This window comes from Heterodontus francisci, chromosome 16, assembly GCF_036365525.1.
Source record: "Heterodontus francisci isolate sHetFra1 chromosome 16, sHetFra1.hap1, whole genome shotgun sequence".
In the NCBI taxonomy this organism is placed as follows: Eukaryota; Metazoa; Chordata; class Chondrichthyes; order Heterodontiformes; family Heterodontidae; genus Heterodontus; species Heterodontus francisci.
Genome location: NC_090386.1, coordinates 27354607 through 27371305, shown reverse-complemented (window position 1 = coordinate 27371305; position 16699 = coordinate 27354607). Strand labels below are relative to the sequence as shown.

The 16699-nt window shown below is 43.0% G+C and overlaps 2 protein-coding genes across 2 annotated transcripts in view; one reads left to right on the top strand and one right to left on the bottom strand.

Annotated features, from left to right (window-relative positions):
- Positions 1-14917, top strand: part of npepl1 (aminopeptidase like 1) — a 26389-nt gene extending 11472 nt beyond the window's left edge. Inside the window, exons 7-12 of the mRNA XM_068048050.1 lie at positions 978-1055; positions 5706-5806; positions 6588-6711; positions 7548-7724; positions 9204-9314; positions 14234-14917. Of these exons, the coding sequence (XP_067904151.1) occupies positions 978-1055; positions 5706-5806; positions 6588-6711; positions 7548-7724; positions 9204-9314; positions 14234-14401 (759 nt within the window). The 3' untranslated portion in view covers positions 14402-14917. The remainder of the gene's footprint in view (positions 1-977; positions 1056-5705; positions 5807-6587; positions 6712-7547; positions 7725-9203; positions 9315-14233) is intronic.
- LOC137378249 (piezo-type mechanosensitive ion channel component 2-like) overlaps positions 14216-16699 on the bottom strand; it is a 220801-nt gene continuing 218317 nt past the window's right edge. The window contains exon 57 of the mRNA XM_068048474.1: positions 14216-16699. Coding sequence (XP_067904575.1) covers positions 16447-16699 — 253 coding nt within the window. The 3' untranslated portion in view covers positions 14216-16446.

The following is a 16699-nucleotide window of genomic DNA, read 5'->3' as shown; positions in this document are numbered from 1 at the left end:
TCTGGTCTCTGCTGCTAATATTTGTACAAAGTCGGACTAATTTCTGTCCATCCCCCATTCATTATTCCCAAGGTGGAATCTGTTGCCATGAAAATATTATTTGGTGCTCTGGTTAAGAGCTGACAGAATTCACCCATTGCAATTAAGGAGAAGGGTGAATGCAGCTTGTATCTTGCCTTTTGTAACTGTACCTCGGTTGCCTATGGTGAAATAGATTGGTTGTAAATCAGGGCAAAGTTCTTGCTTGATAAAGCACATAAATGGCTGCAAGTTTGTTCTGTCGTTACCCTGGATAAGATCTAAAATACAGTCGCTCTCCTGTGACACTGGCCACAGGATGTCGAGATCAAATGCAGCCTTCGGGTTTAGTGGGGTTAGAGGACGGGATTAATTGACTAAGGTGCACAGACTTAATTCAGCCCCTATTTTAAACTTGTACATTCTGTCTTTACCTTTATATTTCTATTTTAAATTCCTATGTTCACATTTATAATGGAAGCTATCAGTGTAGGCATGTCATGCTGAAATTGCACACTAAGGACGTGCCGCTCTGACACCAGAGCAAGGAAAACTTCTTTAAACATCTGAGACTGAGGAATTCACTTCCAACATTAGTGGTTAAGGCAGAAAATATGTCAACATTAAAGATTAGATTAAATTGGCTGACAAAGGAAAAGGGGCAAAAGGGATCTGGGAACGGGGTGGCTAAGTGTGATTCGGACTATTTTTCCACATGGTGGGTAAGTGCTGACTTGGACTGATTGGGTCGAATGACCTGTTTCCGTGTTGGAACTCATGAATTTATACCTGTCATACTGCAGTTGCACCTGTCTGCCAGTGGTGGTACTGCAACACTTCTATTGAAGGGGAAGGGTGGAGTTTCTACATGACAAGTTTACACAGACAGTTTCAACATGGACAGAGGAGCAGGAGCTATGCACAGACGTAAGATTTTTATTGTATATGTTCTATTGTAGACTACTATGCCAGGAATGAAGAGAGATTGTGGAGGAGCAGCGGCTATTCTTGGGGCTTTCAAGGCCACTGTGAAACAAGTGAGTGCTCCAGAACTTAGTATTTTTTCTGTATTTGTGTGCTGCTAAAGGAAAGATTGGTTCAGATGCTGATAATATTGCTGATATCTGTTCCTGTTGAGGTTCCCACTGAATTTTACAGAGTGCAGACCTGCCACATTATGCTAATGTGAAGGAATCAAAGTCTATGTTCTACAGAAAGAAGAACTGATCTTCCAACATGATTGCAGGCAAAATCCCTGATCACAAAGCATTGACTGGCCAGTTGATCTATATTCTGTAGCAGGGAGCTAGGGTTCCAGTTACACTATAGCTGCAGTGTCAATGCAAAGCAGCTTCATTTTACACTGTTGCAGCCTGAAACCAGAGTCGAGCCTTGTTCTGACACTGAAAGAAAGCTGAATGAGACTCTGGAGAGAGCCTCACTTTGCTGTACTCCACAGTTAGTTTGAACCTTCACACCTGGTTTAGCCTCATATGAACAATAATGGACAAAAGATCCATTGGTCCATCCAACCGGTCCCACAAAATTCTAATACCTTGTACATCACAATATGTACACTTTCCGCCCCACCCGCAAACCATATGATCTCTAGGGAGAGGGAAGAAAGCCCAGGCCAATTAGGGGGAAAATATTGAGATTTCTCGCTGACCCCTTTAGACGGTAGTAACTAGTCCAAGAGACCACTCTGGCCTGATTAGTGTTATACAGTACCCACCTTTTGTATGCGATTTCAGCTTCACCCCATGCTAAACTTTTGTGGAGTATGACTGCACTGAAGAAGATTCTCCTCTCCTACCCCCAGCTGTTCTTCTGTTTTCCTGTGAGTGTTTCCATCATTGCAGCAACTGACTCACAGGACTTACTGAACCCAGAATTGGGAGGGATCTGAATGAATACACACAGTTGAAATGACAGGTTCACTAACTCATTTAATTGCACCTATGAGGAGATTTCTGCTCACTCACATTATCAGGATGTGTTATTTTAATGAGAGATTCTGGCACTCATTCCAAATGCAAGCTGGGAAAAGTTCTAGTATTGTTTTCACCAACTTAAGCAAATTTTGTTCAGTTTTTGCAAGTCTCCCTATCAAACCCAAAGACTTATTTGGGTGCTTGGTGCACCCTTAGCAAAGGCCGCTGTATAAAGTGTACCTGCGCAAGGTGGGAGAAAGCAGTACACAGGTAACAGCAAGAATAGCACATACTTAGAAAATGGCTCCGTGGGCAGATGCGTGTTCAGTGGACCACTGAGCCATACAGACCAAGACAACCCCAGGTTTCATCCCTGATGAGAAACTTCCAGTACATGGGAAAATGACCAGCCTGTGTCTATACAATCAGGGAGGGAGGCTATTCAGCCCATCTCAGTTCATCCATCCAATTGGTTTCTAAATGATTCCTAGGATTTGGCTGGCACTATTCTATTCAGTAGTCCATTTCAAGTGCTGAAGACTCTGTGCGAAGAGAAACTTTCTGATATCAGTCCTAAATTGTCTTTATACGAGTTTGAGCTTGTGGCCCCTTGTTCAATTCTCACAGTTAATGAAAAGTCATTTTCAGATTTATTTGCAATCTTGTATGTCTCTATAAGATCGCCTCTTGTTCAAGGTTAGAAACTCCAAGTTCCTCCCATTTTCCTCCTAAATCAGACCTCTGACACTAAAGATGTGACAAAACTGGACAATGTATTCGAGGTTCAGTCTGACCATAGCACTGCAGAGTTTCATTGTGACTTTCTCAGACTTTTGTTCTGTGCTATGTTTCACCTGCCATGGTTATGGACAATATCTGAACTCTCCTCTAATTCCACTGCCCCACATAGTTTAACACAGGGTTGACCAACATATGACCTGCAGGCCAGGATCCGGCCCACAGATGTATTTCAGAGATGAGAAATTTCCCATTGTTGTCATCTTTCAGACCGGCTTTTTAAAAGATCGTATTGTCTTCCTGTTGCCCTTCCTAACAGCACTGTGGGTGTACCTACCCCACATGGACTGCAGCAGTTCAAGAAGACAGCTCACTACCACCAGCTCAAGGGCAATTAGGGCTGGGCAATAAATGCTGGCCTAGCCAGCGACGCCCACATCCCATTAATGAATTAAAAAAAAAAGTTTCATTGCTGATAGGTGCTGCGTGAGAACAGTAACAGCGGTTTCCCAACTTCGGACACATTTGGGGTTTTCTGACTTTTTTAAAAAAGGCTGCTGGAAAACCCTGAAGATGGCAAACTGCTGTTCCCGTTCCCAGCACCTGTCGGCTGTGAAACTCGGTGCGAAATTTAAAAAAAAATCTGATCAGCCACAAACCTGCTGTGCTGAGTGCTCCTGCTCCCTGCAACTGTCAGAGACAGGAGAGCGGGACGGAGGGGGGGGGGGGGACGAGAGCCAGGGGAGTGGAGGGAGGCGGGGGGACAGGCAGGGGGAGGGGGGGGGGTACAGACAGACAGGGAGAGAGGGAGGGAAGTGGGGACGGAGAAGGACAGCGAGAGGGATGGGGATAGGGGAGACAGAGAGGGACAGGGAGAGAGGGAGGTGGGGCTGTAGAGGGAGAGGGGACAGAAAGAGAAGGAGGGGAGGACAAATGAGCGAGGATGACACTGGAGGAGTGGGGTAGGAACAACGCAGAGGGGCGGGGGGGGAAACACAGAGAGAGGGAGAGAGAGTGATCAAGCTAAGCATCTGTCTGGAATACTCCGCATCGCTACAACAAGTGTGCAAGCAAGCCTTGACTATTTGTGCAAGCAAAAAAAGGCCAGGTATCTCATTAATTCAGTGTCCAACAGTTATGAGAAAGTAAGTCAATAACTTAATCTTATCATTTAAAGTTTCTTCACAAAAATGCACATTTGTTGTTTTGATTAATAGATAAATTTTTAATGCCTTTATATTTCTGAAATTGTCTCACCAGCCCCCCATGTGAGACAAAAATTTTAATGTGGCCCCCCCACGCGAAAAGGTTGAATAACCCTGGTTTAACATCGTAGGCAAATTTGATCACTTTGCATACTTGGTCTCTGAGTACAGGTCATTGAGAAACAGTAGTGCTCTGAACACCGAACCATGGGGCACCCCATTCAATATTACCCTCAAATGTAACTCCTTTAACAAGAATGCAGTTTTTTTTATATCCTACAACTAATTTCTTATCCATACTCAAACTTTACCTTGAATCCCTACAGCCTTGAGTGTAACTAATAGCCTTTCATGTAGAACTTTGTCAAATATCCTCCCTGTTTTCTTGGTATTCTGAGATAAATATTATCTATTCCTGGGATTTATTGCATTTGAATTCTTTTTGGCCTATTGAAGACTTGAAACATATTTATACCAGTTACTTATTGTGCCTGCATCCACTCTGTTTTGAGAGGTCATGTTGCTCATGTCTTCACTCGTGAAAACATAAAGGAAGTAGTCATTCAGAATATTTGTGGTCATCCTCAAATTCGAGCGTAAACACCCTCTTATTGTTAAATGACTGAAAGAGCATCTTATTGTTGTGTTGTACGTCTGTGTCTATGCTTTTCCCTATGTCTCTCTTTGCCCCTCTGATTATCCTTTTACGATGTTTCTGCACTTTCTTACTTTCGTGTCCATGAACCCCATCTCCTTTCTTGCTGTAGAATTTGTCTTGATAGTTTTAATAATCTAATTTAATAATCACACCTGCTTGGACTGAGCTTGTTGGTTTTAGGCCTGCATTTATCTTGAATGTGCGACATTATGTCTTTAAAAGTGTTCACTTGACCTCTTCTGAAGTATTGTTGAACAACCTCCCTCAGTCACTTTGTTTAATTTGTTCTCTCATTTCATTGAGATTAACTTTTTATAAGTTGTATTCTTGGTTCCCAGCCTTTGGTATTTCAGCATCTCATACCATGTTGAACTTAATCATTATGTGCTTCTATCCCCCAGTGCTTTCACAACTGCCATTTTCTGCATGTTGTCTGAGTCGTATATTAGAACTAACTCCAGATGGGTATTCATTACCTCTTGTGGCTTCTATGATGCACTGGGCCATGTTACAATTACACATAATGCATACCAACTCTGACTCTAGATCACTTGGGTTTTCCCAACTTGCATTGGGTTGACTCAAGTTGCCCATTAAAATAACTTTCCTATTATCAAATATGCTTTCATCTTTTTGTTCAGTAAACTGCCCTTCTTGTGCTGTCCTGGGTATCTGTAGCATACTCCTAGTTAGTTCAAATTGTCTTGTATTGGAGATGTCACACCACAGCATTTTGTTGTATAGCCTTATACCCACCAAATGAATGACTTCATTTATCTCCTACTTGTTCCTGACACATACACCTACACCATCTCCCTTTTCTGCCCACTTTTCTGGACATTGTATACCCTGAATGTTGTACCATTCCCATCCTTTGGACTGGCTTTATGATAGTTCAACTACCTCATAGTTCCCTGTTGCCACAAATGTTTCTAGTTGCAACGTCTTATTTCTAATGCTTCTATTATGCATATATAAACAAACCTTGTTACAGGTTTACCTTCTTTCACAACCCCAGCACCTGCTCTTTCCTGGTCTCTTGTCATGATGTGCTGCTTTCAATAGGGATAATGTGCTTTGCTGCCAGCACGCATATCAAAAATGTGTTTGCTGTGTGTGTGCAGTTACAGTAATGTCCTGTTTGTGTTTCAGGGTTTTAAGGACAATCTGCATGCTGTGTTCTGCCTGGCTGAGAATGCCGTTGGACCCAGAGCGACCAGACCTGATGATATTCATCAGATGTACTCTGGAAAGTAAGGCTGCGCAGTCTATTCAGTGTGAACCTTCAGCAGTGCAGACTGGTTCACTGCAGTGGTAAAAATGACCACTTGGTTGATTGTGGGTGAAGTATTTTATGAGAAATTGATTTTTTTCAGGCACTTTTCAAGGGAAATATATGTCCTAAAAAGAATATAGGAAATTCCTAGGAAAAGATTTGTATTTACATTGTAGCTCATTGCGCTTCCCATATAATAAGACAGTTTTTTGCGATGCAGTGTCTTATATATAAACATAAAGAATATTGAGGGAAGTAGTGTTAGTTTGTTATAATGTTTCAGGGAAGAATGTTGGCCAAGATGGTAGAAACAGTCACACCATGGGATCTTTAACATCTTTAAATATGTGAATTTGAGTCGATGTGCTTCATATGTTGCTGATTAGTAGTTACATACATTTTGCAATTTCCTTTAAGTTATGTTTATTTACACAGAGCAGTAGCATCAGTACTGGGCTTGATTAGTGAATTAGTACTTGTAAGGTATAGGAAAAAAAAAAAAACCAGTCGGTATTTCAATGTTCAATTTGTATCTTCATAATTCTGCACCTTTAGTTAATTGCATTACCTGTGGCAGATTTGTAACTGCCTGCGTTTACCCTGAAAAATGCTCCCTATGGGCTCACTGTGATGCAGACCCACCACTCTTCAGTGATGCAGGTGCACCTTTCTCCTGTCACCTGTATCATTCTAATGCTACATGTAATGAGCCCTTTCCTATTGTGTTTTTCTAACTGATGGTGTTCCCTTCTGTTCAGGACAGTTGAGATTAATAATACTGATGCTGAGGGCCGCTTGGTGCTGGCAGATGGAGTAGCTTATGCATCTAAGGATCTGGGGGCTGACATCATCCTTGATATGGCTACATTGACTGGAGCACAGGTATACACAAACTGGAGGCCTGGCATGGAGGAAAGAGGAGGGTGGCAAGGAGGATGTGTGTTATTATTCCATTAGATCCCAGACACTTGTCCCTGGTCGTTCTTAGAGGCCTCAACACTGTCACCTGGACCTTACTAACGCAGTGCAGATCAGGGGTCAAATTGGAACCTTCTGGTCTGTATGACGAGTAGTGCTCACAAACACGCCAAGCCCTGTATGACCCAGTAATGCTCTATACACATGCACACACCCCTGAATGACCAGTGCTGCTCTCACACACCGAACCCTGTATGACCCAGTAATATTCAACACACACACAAGCCGTTTCCCCCCCACAACGCTCCCACCGAGCCTTATATGACCCAGTAATGTTCCACATACATACCGAGTTCTGTATGACCCAGTGCTCCTCCTCACAAACTCACTGAACCCTGTATGACCCAATATCTTCCCCCCCCCCCCCCCCCCCCCCCACACACACACGCACACACACGACCCAGTACTGTTCCACAAGGTGCACTTACCCATTGGGAACAATTTGTTTAAATGTAATGGTTCAGGATTGTATTTTGATGCAGTTGCTGCACAATATGATGCTTTTACAAGTGATGGAGGCTTTTAGAAAATAAATCCTTTAAATTCTGTCATTTTGTTTGTGCTATCTGTTATGTTTTATTGAAGGTAATCAAAAACTGCTCCCATTAGGATTACACGAGTGCTATGTTTGGGAAACGATGCCTGTGGTGTATTAGATAGTGGCAGAGTCAGCTTACCTGATTTACTGGCGAGTGGTGCAGTCTGTTCTGGTGTAATTGGAAGCTCTTCCTTCTGTGCAGGGTATATGTACAGGGAAGTACCACGCTGCTGTCCTGTGCAACACTGAAGAGTGGGAGATGGCCTGTGTTAAGGCTGGTCGCAATAGTGGGGACCTCGCCCAGCCTCTTGTCTACTGCCCTGAACTCCACTTCAGCGAATTCACTTCCGCTGTGGCTGATATGAAGAACTCTGTTGCTGTAAGTGTATAATGGGTCCATGGGGACTGTGTACTCATTTGAGTGGGAGGCAGTGGGATTGTTCTTCTTCTTCTTCCCCTCAGTGTTAACAGGCTGGCGGAGACTGTGTGCTCGCTGAGTGGGAGGCAGTGGGATTGTTCTCCTTATTCACCTTATTTTTTTACTTCTGATATCCGATATTGGAGGGAAGGGGCCAAAGGCATAATTTTGCTTCACTCTGGGTGGTTTTAAAAAAAAAACTTGCATTTATGAAGCACCTTTCCGAACCACAGGACATTCCAAAGCACTTTACAACCAATGAAGTACTTTTGAAGTGTAGTCACTGTTGTAATGTAGAAAATGCGACAGCCAATTTATGCGCAGCAAGCTCCCACAAACAGCAATGTGATGACCAGATGATCTGTTTTTGTGATGTTGATTGAGGGATAAATGTGGGCCAGGACACTGGGGTGCAGGCCCTGCTCTTCTGCAAATAATGCCATGGGATCTTTTACATCCATCTCAAAGGGCAAGCGGGGCCACAGTTTAACAACTCATTCAAAACCTCTGACAGTGCAGTGCTCCCTCAGTGCTGAGCTAGAGTGTTCGCCTGGATTATGATCTCAAGCCTCTGGGATGGGGCTTGAACCAAAACCTTTTGATTCAGAGGTAAGTGCTACCCCTGAGCCATGGCTGATGTTTAAGGGAAGGGCATTTTAGTGGGCATTTGTCCATGTGAAAAATAAACAGCACTGCCAAAATTGAAGCAGCTTGGAAACTGCTGACTAAGATCTGCTGTTCCAGGTCTCCTGCGGTGCAGAGGCACCAGTGATGACATCACTAGAGTGACTGTTTGCTTCTCATGTGGGTCCATTCATTCGATTAGGCTTGGAACCTTGGACTGGCCTGAGAATCAATCTGGGACTGCCTGGCCCCTACATGTTCTTTTATTGGCTGAACTATTCTGAGTGTTGCAATGCTCCATTCCTTGTATGTAATTTTAAATGGAGCTTCTCGTTACGTGGCCCACATCTTCAGCTTCTGGGTCTGATGCTCCTACATCAGCAGTGATCCCTGTAGCTGGTCATTACAGGGTGCCAGAAACAACACAGGTAAGACTCTGACCTTTGCTTTTTTTCCCTGTCTTCTGTCACACCACAGCTGAAGCTCCTCGCCTCTTCACTCAGTGCTCTGATTAAAACTGGTGTGTGGAGTGTAGGTGGGTTCATCTGCACTCTGAGCATTGGTCCCACCCGTCATTTGCCCCATTGCTTGGAGAAGGCTGTCATTGGGGAGGCAGCAGTTGATGTGGGTGCACCATTGACTTGAATTTACACTGTATGCTTGTGGAGAAATTTGAGGGTGGTGGATCATACTGGCGCATTCTCCTGGGGAGAGAGGTGCTGGCAGCAGCAGTAATGAGAGAAAAGGAAGAGTGGTAGACTCTGTCCCTGGATTTTCCGTTCATTTTTACTCTCTCTCTCTCTCTCTCTCTCTTAGGATCGTGACAATGCTCAAAGTTCCTGTGCAGGTCTCTTTATTGGTGCCCACATTGGATTTGATTGGCCTGGAGTGTGGGTCCACGTGGACATTGCTTCCCCTGTACACACAGTGAGTACATGAGACAACTTTAGTAACAGTTAGTGGCTGAGAGTGGGGGGAGTTTGGATGTGTGAGTAGTGGGAGAGTTCATGCAGGAGAGGAGTGGGCAGAAGGGGAAGCAGACATTGAGTGTGGGGGAAGGGTAGCATTTAAGGCTAGGGTGAAGAGTTTGAAGGAAAGTTCGGGAGTGTGCATTGTAGAATCTGTTTGCGATGAGAAATAATGTAATATGTGAACTAACACCAAATCCCTAACAGCATTATCGGCTCAGTAAAAATAGCTTAAGGATGGGGATTAAGCAGGTAAAGATTATTGGGATATGAACACACAAAGCTGCTCAGTGGTGAATGCTGTGTTAGTCTGCAGCCCATCACCTCTCTCAAGTATTAATGGTCTTTGTAGGCAAGTGGAACTATTAACCTACCTGCTGGGAATGTGTTGTGTTCTCTTTAACTGATTTATTTCTTATACATGCTTTTGTTTTCAGCACTGTTGCCCTCTTTACGATTTGCAAAATGAAGTAGTTCCTGCAATTTTTACATCACGCCTCTGCAACAATTTTAATTTATAAAGAAACAACACTGATTTATTCTTCTTATTTCCTTGTCGTGTTTGCATTTTTTGGGCCTCTTTGTTTGCTACATGCTCTCTCATTCACTGTGCTTCTGTATCTTTCCCTCTGGGCTATGACTAACTGACCTCAGAAATTACACTTCTGTGAGAAAGTGTTTATTCACTCCTTTAAAATTTTGTGCCTGTCACGGCAAGGTATTTTGTTGGGAGTGGTACACTTACCATTTTGGGATCCCGGTGATGCCATCAAACACTCCCAGCGCAGGGGCAGCACAGGTTAGATACCGTATAGCTTTTTCTACACTCTCCAATCAAACGCTCCCAGTTTAGTATCAGATGCAGAGTGATGCTGCTTCTACACTGTCCCAACAAGATGCTCCAATTCAAAGCTCAGGATTTGCAGCCCATTTGCACACCAAGATCTTGCCATTTGAGTGAGATTGTCAATTTAATGCTGAATTAGTGTGCTGTTGGCTCATGGCTATTAGGATCTGTATTGAGACTGGCTAAACTCATTTAAAGATGGGATAACATAAGGAATAGGTGCATGATTAGGCTATTTGGCCCCTCGAGCCTGCTCTGCTATGGCCCCCCCATAACCCTTTTCCTCCTTTTGTAGATCAAAAATCTGTCTAACCGAGCCTTGAATTTATTCAATGACCCAGCCTCCACTTCACTCTGAGGTAGAGAATTCCAAAGATGAATGACCGAGAGAAGAATTTTCTCCTCATTTCTGTCTTAAATGGGAGACCCCTTATTCTGAAACTATGCCCCTCGTTCTAGACTCACCCACAAAGGGAAACATCCTCACAATATCTACCCTGTCGAGCTCCATCAGTATCATATATGTTTCAATAAAATCACCTCTCATTCTTATAAACTCCAGTGAGTATAGGCTCAATCTTTCCTCATAAGACAACCCCTTCATCCCAGGAATCAACTAGTAAACCTTCTCTGAATTGCCTCCTTAAGTAAGAACAAAACTGTACCCTGTACTCTAGGTGTGGTCTCACCAACGCCCTGTACGGTTGTAGCAAGACTCCCCTACTTTTATACTCCATCCCCCTTGTGATAAAGGCCTTCCTAATTACTTGCTGTACCTGCATGCTATCTTTTTGTGATTCATGTATGAGGACACTAACATCCCTCTGTACTGCAGCATTCTGTAGGCGCTCTCCATTTATATTGTGCTTTTCTAGTCTTCCTAGCAAAATGGATAAACTGACATTTTTCAACATCATACTCCTGCCAAATTTTTACCCTTACTTAATTTATATATATATATATATCCCTTTGCAGACTCTGTGTCCTGCTCACAACTTATTTTCCCACCTATCTTTGTATCATTAGTAAATTTGGCTACAATACACTCAGTCCCTTTATCCAGTTCATTAATATAGATTGTAAATATTGTATTATTTTCTAAATGTTCTACTGTTATTTAATGACGTATTCCAGCATTTTCCCAATGACACATGTTAGGCTAACTGGCCTCCAGCTCCCTGCTTTTCTTGAATAGGGGTTCAACATTTGTGGTTTTCCAATCTGCTGGGACCTTTCCAGAATCTAGGGAATTTTGGAAGATTATAACCAATGCATCCACAATCTCTGCAGCCACTTCTTTTAAGACCCTTGGATGCAGGCCATCAGGTCCAGGGGACTTGTCAGCCTTTAGTCCCATTAGTTTTCCTAGTAATTTTTCTCCAGTGATGGTAATTGTTTTTGATTCATCCCTTCCTTTTGCCCTCTCATTTGCTACTATTATTGGGATGCTTTTAGTTTCTTCTACTATGAAGACAGATACAAAATACTTGTTCAAAGTCTCTGCCATTTCCTTGTTTCCCATTATTAATTTCCCAGCCTAATCCTGTAAGGGACCAATGTTTATTTAGCTACTCTCTTCCTTTTTATAGACTTGTAGAAACTTTTACTGTCCTTATTTTTCTTGCTAGTTTACTCTCATTCTAATTTTTCCCTTGATTATTTTCTATACTCGTCCTTTACTGGCTTCTAAAATTTTCACTATCTTTTGGGCTACCACTAATCGTCACAGAATTGTACATCTTTTCTTTCAGTTCAATACCCATCCTTCCTTAGTTAGCCACAGATGGTTCATCCTTCTCGTAGAGTCTTTCTTTCTCAGTGGTATATGTCTTTGTTGAGAGATATGAGATACCTTCTTAAATGTCTCCCACTACTTATCTACCATCTTACCTTTTAACTTATTTTCCCAGTCCACTTTAGCCAACGCTGTCTTTGTAATTGCCTTAGACGCTAGTTTCAGACACACATTTCCCACCTGCAAAATATGCAATTTTATCATGTTATGATCACTCTTCCGGAGAGGATCCCTTACTATGAGATCATTAATTAATCCTGTCTCATTACATATTGCAAAGTCTAAAATAGCCTGTTCCCTGGTTGGTTCCACAAAATATTGTTCTAAGAAACTGTCCCGAATACACTCTATGAACTCGTCCTCAAGGCTACCTTTGCCAATTTGATTTGTTCAATCTATAAGATGATTAAAAATCACCCACGATTCTTGCAGTACCTTTCTTACAAGCCCCCATTATTTCTTGATTTATACTCTGTCTTACTGTGTAGCTACTGTTAGGGGGCCTATAAACTATTCCCATCAGTGACTTCTTTCCCTTGTTATTTCTTATGTCTACCCAAACTGATTCTATGTATTCCTTCTCTGAGCCAAGATCATTTCTCTCTGCAGTACTGATCTCCTCCTTTATTAACAGAGCTCCACCAGCTCCTTTTCCTTCTTGTCCTTTCTAAATGTCAAATACTCTTGAATATTTAGTTCCCAGCCTTGGTCACCTTGCAACCAAGTCTCAGTAATGGCTATCATATCCCCAATTAGTTTTATTTGTGCCATCAATTCATTCACCTTGTTACAAACGCTGCGTACATTCAGGTAAAGAGCTCTTAATTCTGTCTTTTTTAACCATTTTTTCCTACTCTGACCCTATTTGCTGGTGCATTCTTATGTTTGTACGCTCTGTTTCTTCCTGTCACACTCTGGTTATCATTACCCATATCACTATCCTGCACTATTGCCTTGTCCTTTCTCTTAAATGTCCTAAATTTCCCCTCACCACAAACCCTTAACACTGCCCCCACCAACTGTTTAGTTTAAAGTCCTCTCTACCACCCTAGTCATTCAATTTGCCAAGATACTGGTCCCAGCTCAGTTCAAGCGAAGCCCCTCCCAACGGAAGTTTCCTCTTTCTCCAGTACTGGTGCCAGTGCCCCATGAATTTCTGCCACACCAATCTTTGAGCCACACATTCAACCCTCTGATCTTATTTACCCTTTGCCAGTTTGCTTGTAGCTCAGGTAGTAATCCAGGGATTAATATCTTTGTGGTTCTGCTTTTAAATTTAGCTCTTAGCAGAACCTCCCTTAGTCCTACTTATGCCATTGGTATCCATGTCGACCACGACAACTGGAATCTTCCTCTCCCACTCCAAGTTCCCCTCCAGGCCCAAAGAGATGTCTTTAACACTGGCACCGGCCAGGCAACCCAGCTTTAGGACTCACGTTCTTGGCTGCAGAGAACAATATCTATCCCTCTAACTATACTGTCCACTACTACTACATTTCCTTTTTGCTTCCCCAACTTGACTGGCCCCCTGCACCACAGTGCTGTGGTCAGTTTGCTCATCCTCCCTGCAATCCGTGTTCTTGTCCACATAAGCTGCAAGAATTTCATACCTGTTGGACAAGTGCAAGGGCTGAGGTTTCTCCATTGCTACCTTCTGGATCCTCATACCTGCCTCAATTATAGTCACATCCCCTGACCACAGACTAAACCTGAAGTACATAGCCTAAGGGGTATGACTGCCTCCTGGAAGAAAATGTCCAGGTAACTTTCCCCCTTCCTGATGCATCGCAATGTCTGAAGCTTGGACTCCAGCTCATCAACTCTGAGCCTAAGTTCCTCGAGTCGCAGACACTAACTGCAGATTTGATTGCTGTGGATCACACTGTTATCCACCAGCTCCCACATGCTCCAACTGCAACACATCACCTGCCCTGCCATCTCTATTGCATTTTATTTAATTGATTGGGGTTTCAAATTTTGAATGTCGCTCAAATGCCCGAGTTAAGTACTCTGTAGATGCCTTCTCCGTCAAAGTGGACTCCATGCTATTTACCCAGCAGCCCACATTTGATTCCCTCATTTCTAAGTTCATCATTTTTGTTGCTGCCTGATGCTGTGGGCTAATTTAAGAAAATGTGAAGCTACAAACATTGTTAAAATCCTGAGACTTGTCACTGGCCAATTACTGAATAGCAGACTGCGTAAAGAATTGACTGCCTGTTTATTTTGTGTACAGGGCGAGCGAGCAACCGGCTTTGGCGTGGCTTTCCTGCTGGCTCTGTTCGGCCGTGCTTCCAAAGACAGCATGCTGAACCTGGTGTCTCCGTTGGGCGCTGGCACAGACCAACACCATGCGACGAGCGAGGGCGATGGTAGCTTGTCGAAACGCAGGCGGCTGGTGTAAGGAGGAGGGAAGTAATGAGTCAATCAATCAAAAGTCCAAACATCCAGGTATAAACGGGTCTCGTGCGTAAGTGGGTGCCCTGCTCTTCTCGAGGAGACTGTTGGCTTGTTACTGCAAGGGAGCTCACAAGTGGCATTAACCAGAGGCTCAAACCTCATGCGAGAGCATTACTGAAGTCCTGCCATTACTTCAGATACAAGCTTTAAGACATCCCTCGAGTCCAAGTCTGTTCAAAATGTATCTAATTTGCATAAACAGTCATTCTATTCCCCTTCTCTTTGTCAGCATTTAATAACAAATAGTAAAGTGAAATCCATTTAGGGGATCATTGCTATCAAACAATGAGGAGAGTGGGCACACACATTGTCCCAGTTGTACTGAGACGCTCCTACTGTAATGAACCGATAAGAATTGCTATACCAAATGGTTTCATTCTTTTATTGGACATTCTTTGTTTAACTGAATGTATTGAGCAGATTGAAATGGCTGATCCTATTAAACCATTTTGCACAAGTTCCTGTTGGCAAGCTGTCCTTTTATTCTGTGATTGTTTTGATTTTAGTCTATCCCCGTTATTCCCCAGCTCACATTTTCTGGAATGTGGAACCGGTACTCAGTAAAAGGAATGGAAGAAATTTAACTTGACATTACTTGTGCTTTAAAGCGGTAAATAATCAGTCAAACACATACAGGATAGGTTATTCATACAGAGTAAAGCTTCCTGTGCCCCTCGTCATTTTTCCCTTTCTCACACCTGCCATCCTAAACTTTCACATTGAGACTGACACAAAATGGGCACGATAAAAACAGCTTTGTGCTATGAACTGTACCTGTATTTACACCCATGTTGCTCTTTCAAAATGGCTATGGAAGGTCAAACGCAGCTTAAAATGAATCTCAACATTTGCAAGATTTATGTGGTTCACAGAAATATGAGGTGTGCTGACAGTCCTTCTAATTTGATTTGATCCTCTTCTGTAAAACAAAAAGCACACCCTCTATTTTTCTGTTGGTGAATCCCAATCTGTGCTGTACAAGGTGTCAAGTCTAGAAAAGCTGCATGTGGTTGAATTTCAGCTACCCTTGTGCTGTCCTGAAAGACTGGGTACCACTCCAGGATAAAGCACTCTTTTTTTTTTTTGGGAGAGCTCTGTGAAAAGCTATGGGTAAGGTGGGGGAATTGTAGTGTCTCCTGCTGCCACTTGTAAAAGCAACTATTGCAGTTCCCCATGGTGCACTGGCTGTTTCTTTAAGCACACTCAGTAGGGATAGGAAAGTCTTGGAGCAGTGGTTACCCGGACCTACTGAAGTTATGAATGATTGAGAGAAGTTCTGCATAATTCCCACCTCCCCCATCTCTCCCATAGTATCCATCAAATGTACTGTGAGCAAAACTCAAGTTTCTCCCAGAGAAGTGTCAATGTTTGAATAAACTGTCTCAGTGGGGAAAGAATGTTGAGCTCCTTTTTCCTTCGCTGGCATTTGCTGTGTTACTCTGATTTTACATTCAACACACCACGAATCGCATAATTATCAGTGCTGGGAAATATTGCAGCTCGAGTGATCGATCGCAAATGTTCCAATCATTTTTAACGCTCAAGAGAAAAGGAAGATTCTCAAACAGAGGAGGGAAGATAAAATGCTGGTGGTACCAGATCTACCGCCAAACCAGTAATCTCTTTCAGATGCTGATGGACAATGCTCCCTGTATTTATTTCTGAACAGTGTGTAGTACTCAAAGCAGCAGTTAGTGCCAGCTGCACACTTGCTGGGGGCAGGAGTTTAGTCTTTTCAGCATTGCGTGGGCTAATTCCTGCCCTCCTAGTACAAGCTTTGCCCACTGAGGTGTATACTTCAACTCCAATGCATTCCAAAACAAACAAACATGCAGACTTTTTCTTTCGTTAAGTGAATTGTAAAAAAAAAAGTTTGAAAGAACCCAAGGCTGTCTCGAGGTTTCCTGAGGTTAATATTGAAGGAATACTTCCTGTCCTGTGTGTAAAGAATGTTCAGTTTTTCAGTGTTCGGGTTCCTGCTCAGATCATTCACTCCTGCTTCTCACGAGTCCACTTGATCATGGTCTCAGGAGACCGGTAAAGGAAGATGAGTTTGGCAAAGAGCTGCTCTTCCAGTTCCAACTCCCCCATCTCGCGCACCAGGAAGATATCCGTGCACAGCTTCAAGATTCGATCAGGGTTGGGCAGCTCCTCAAACATGATGGAGCGAGAGATGCCTTTGAAGAATTCTCGAACAAACTTCCCAATGACCAGCACTACAGAAAGGTACAGGCCGACGATA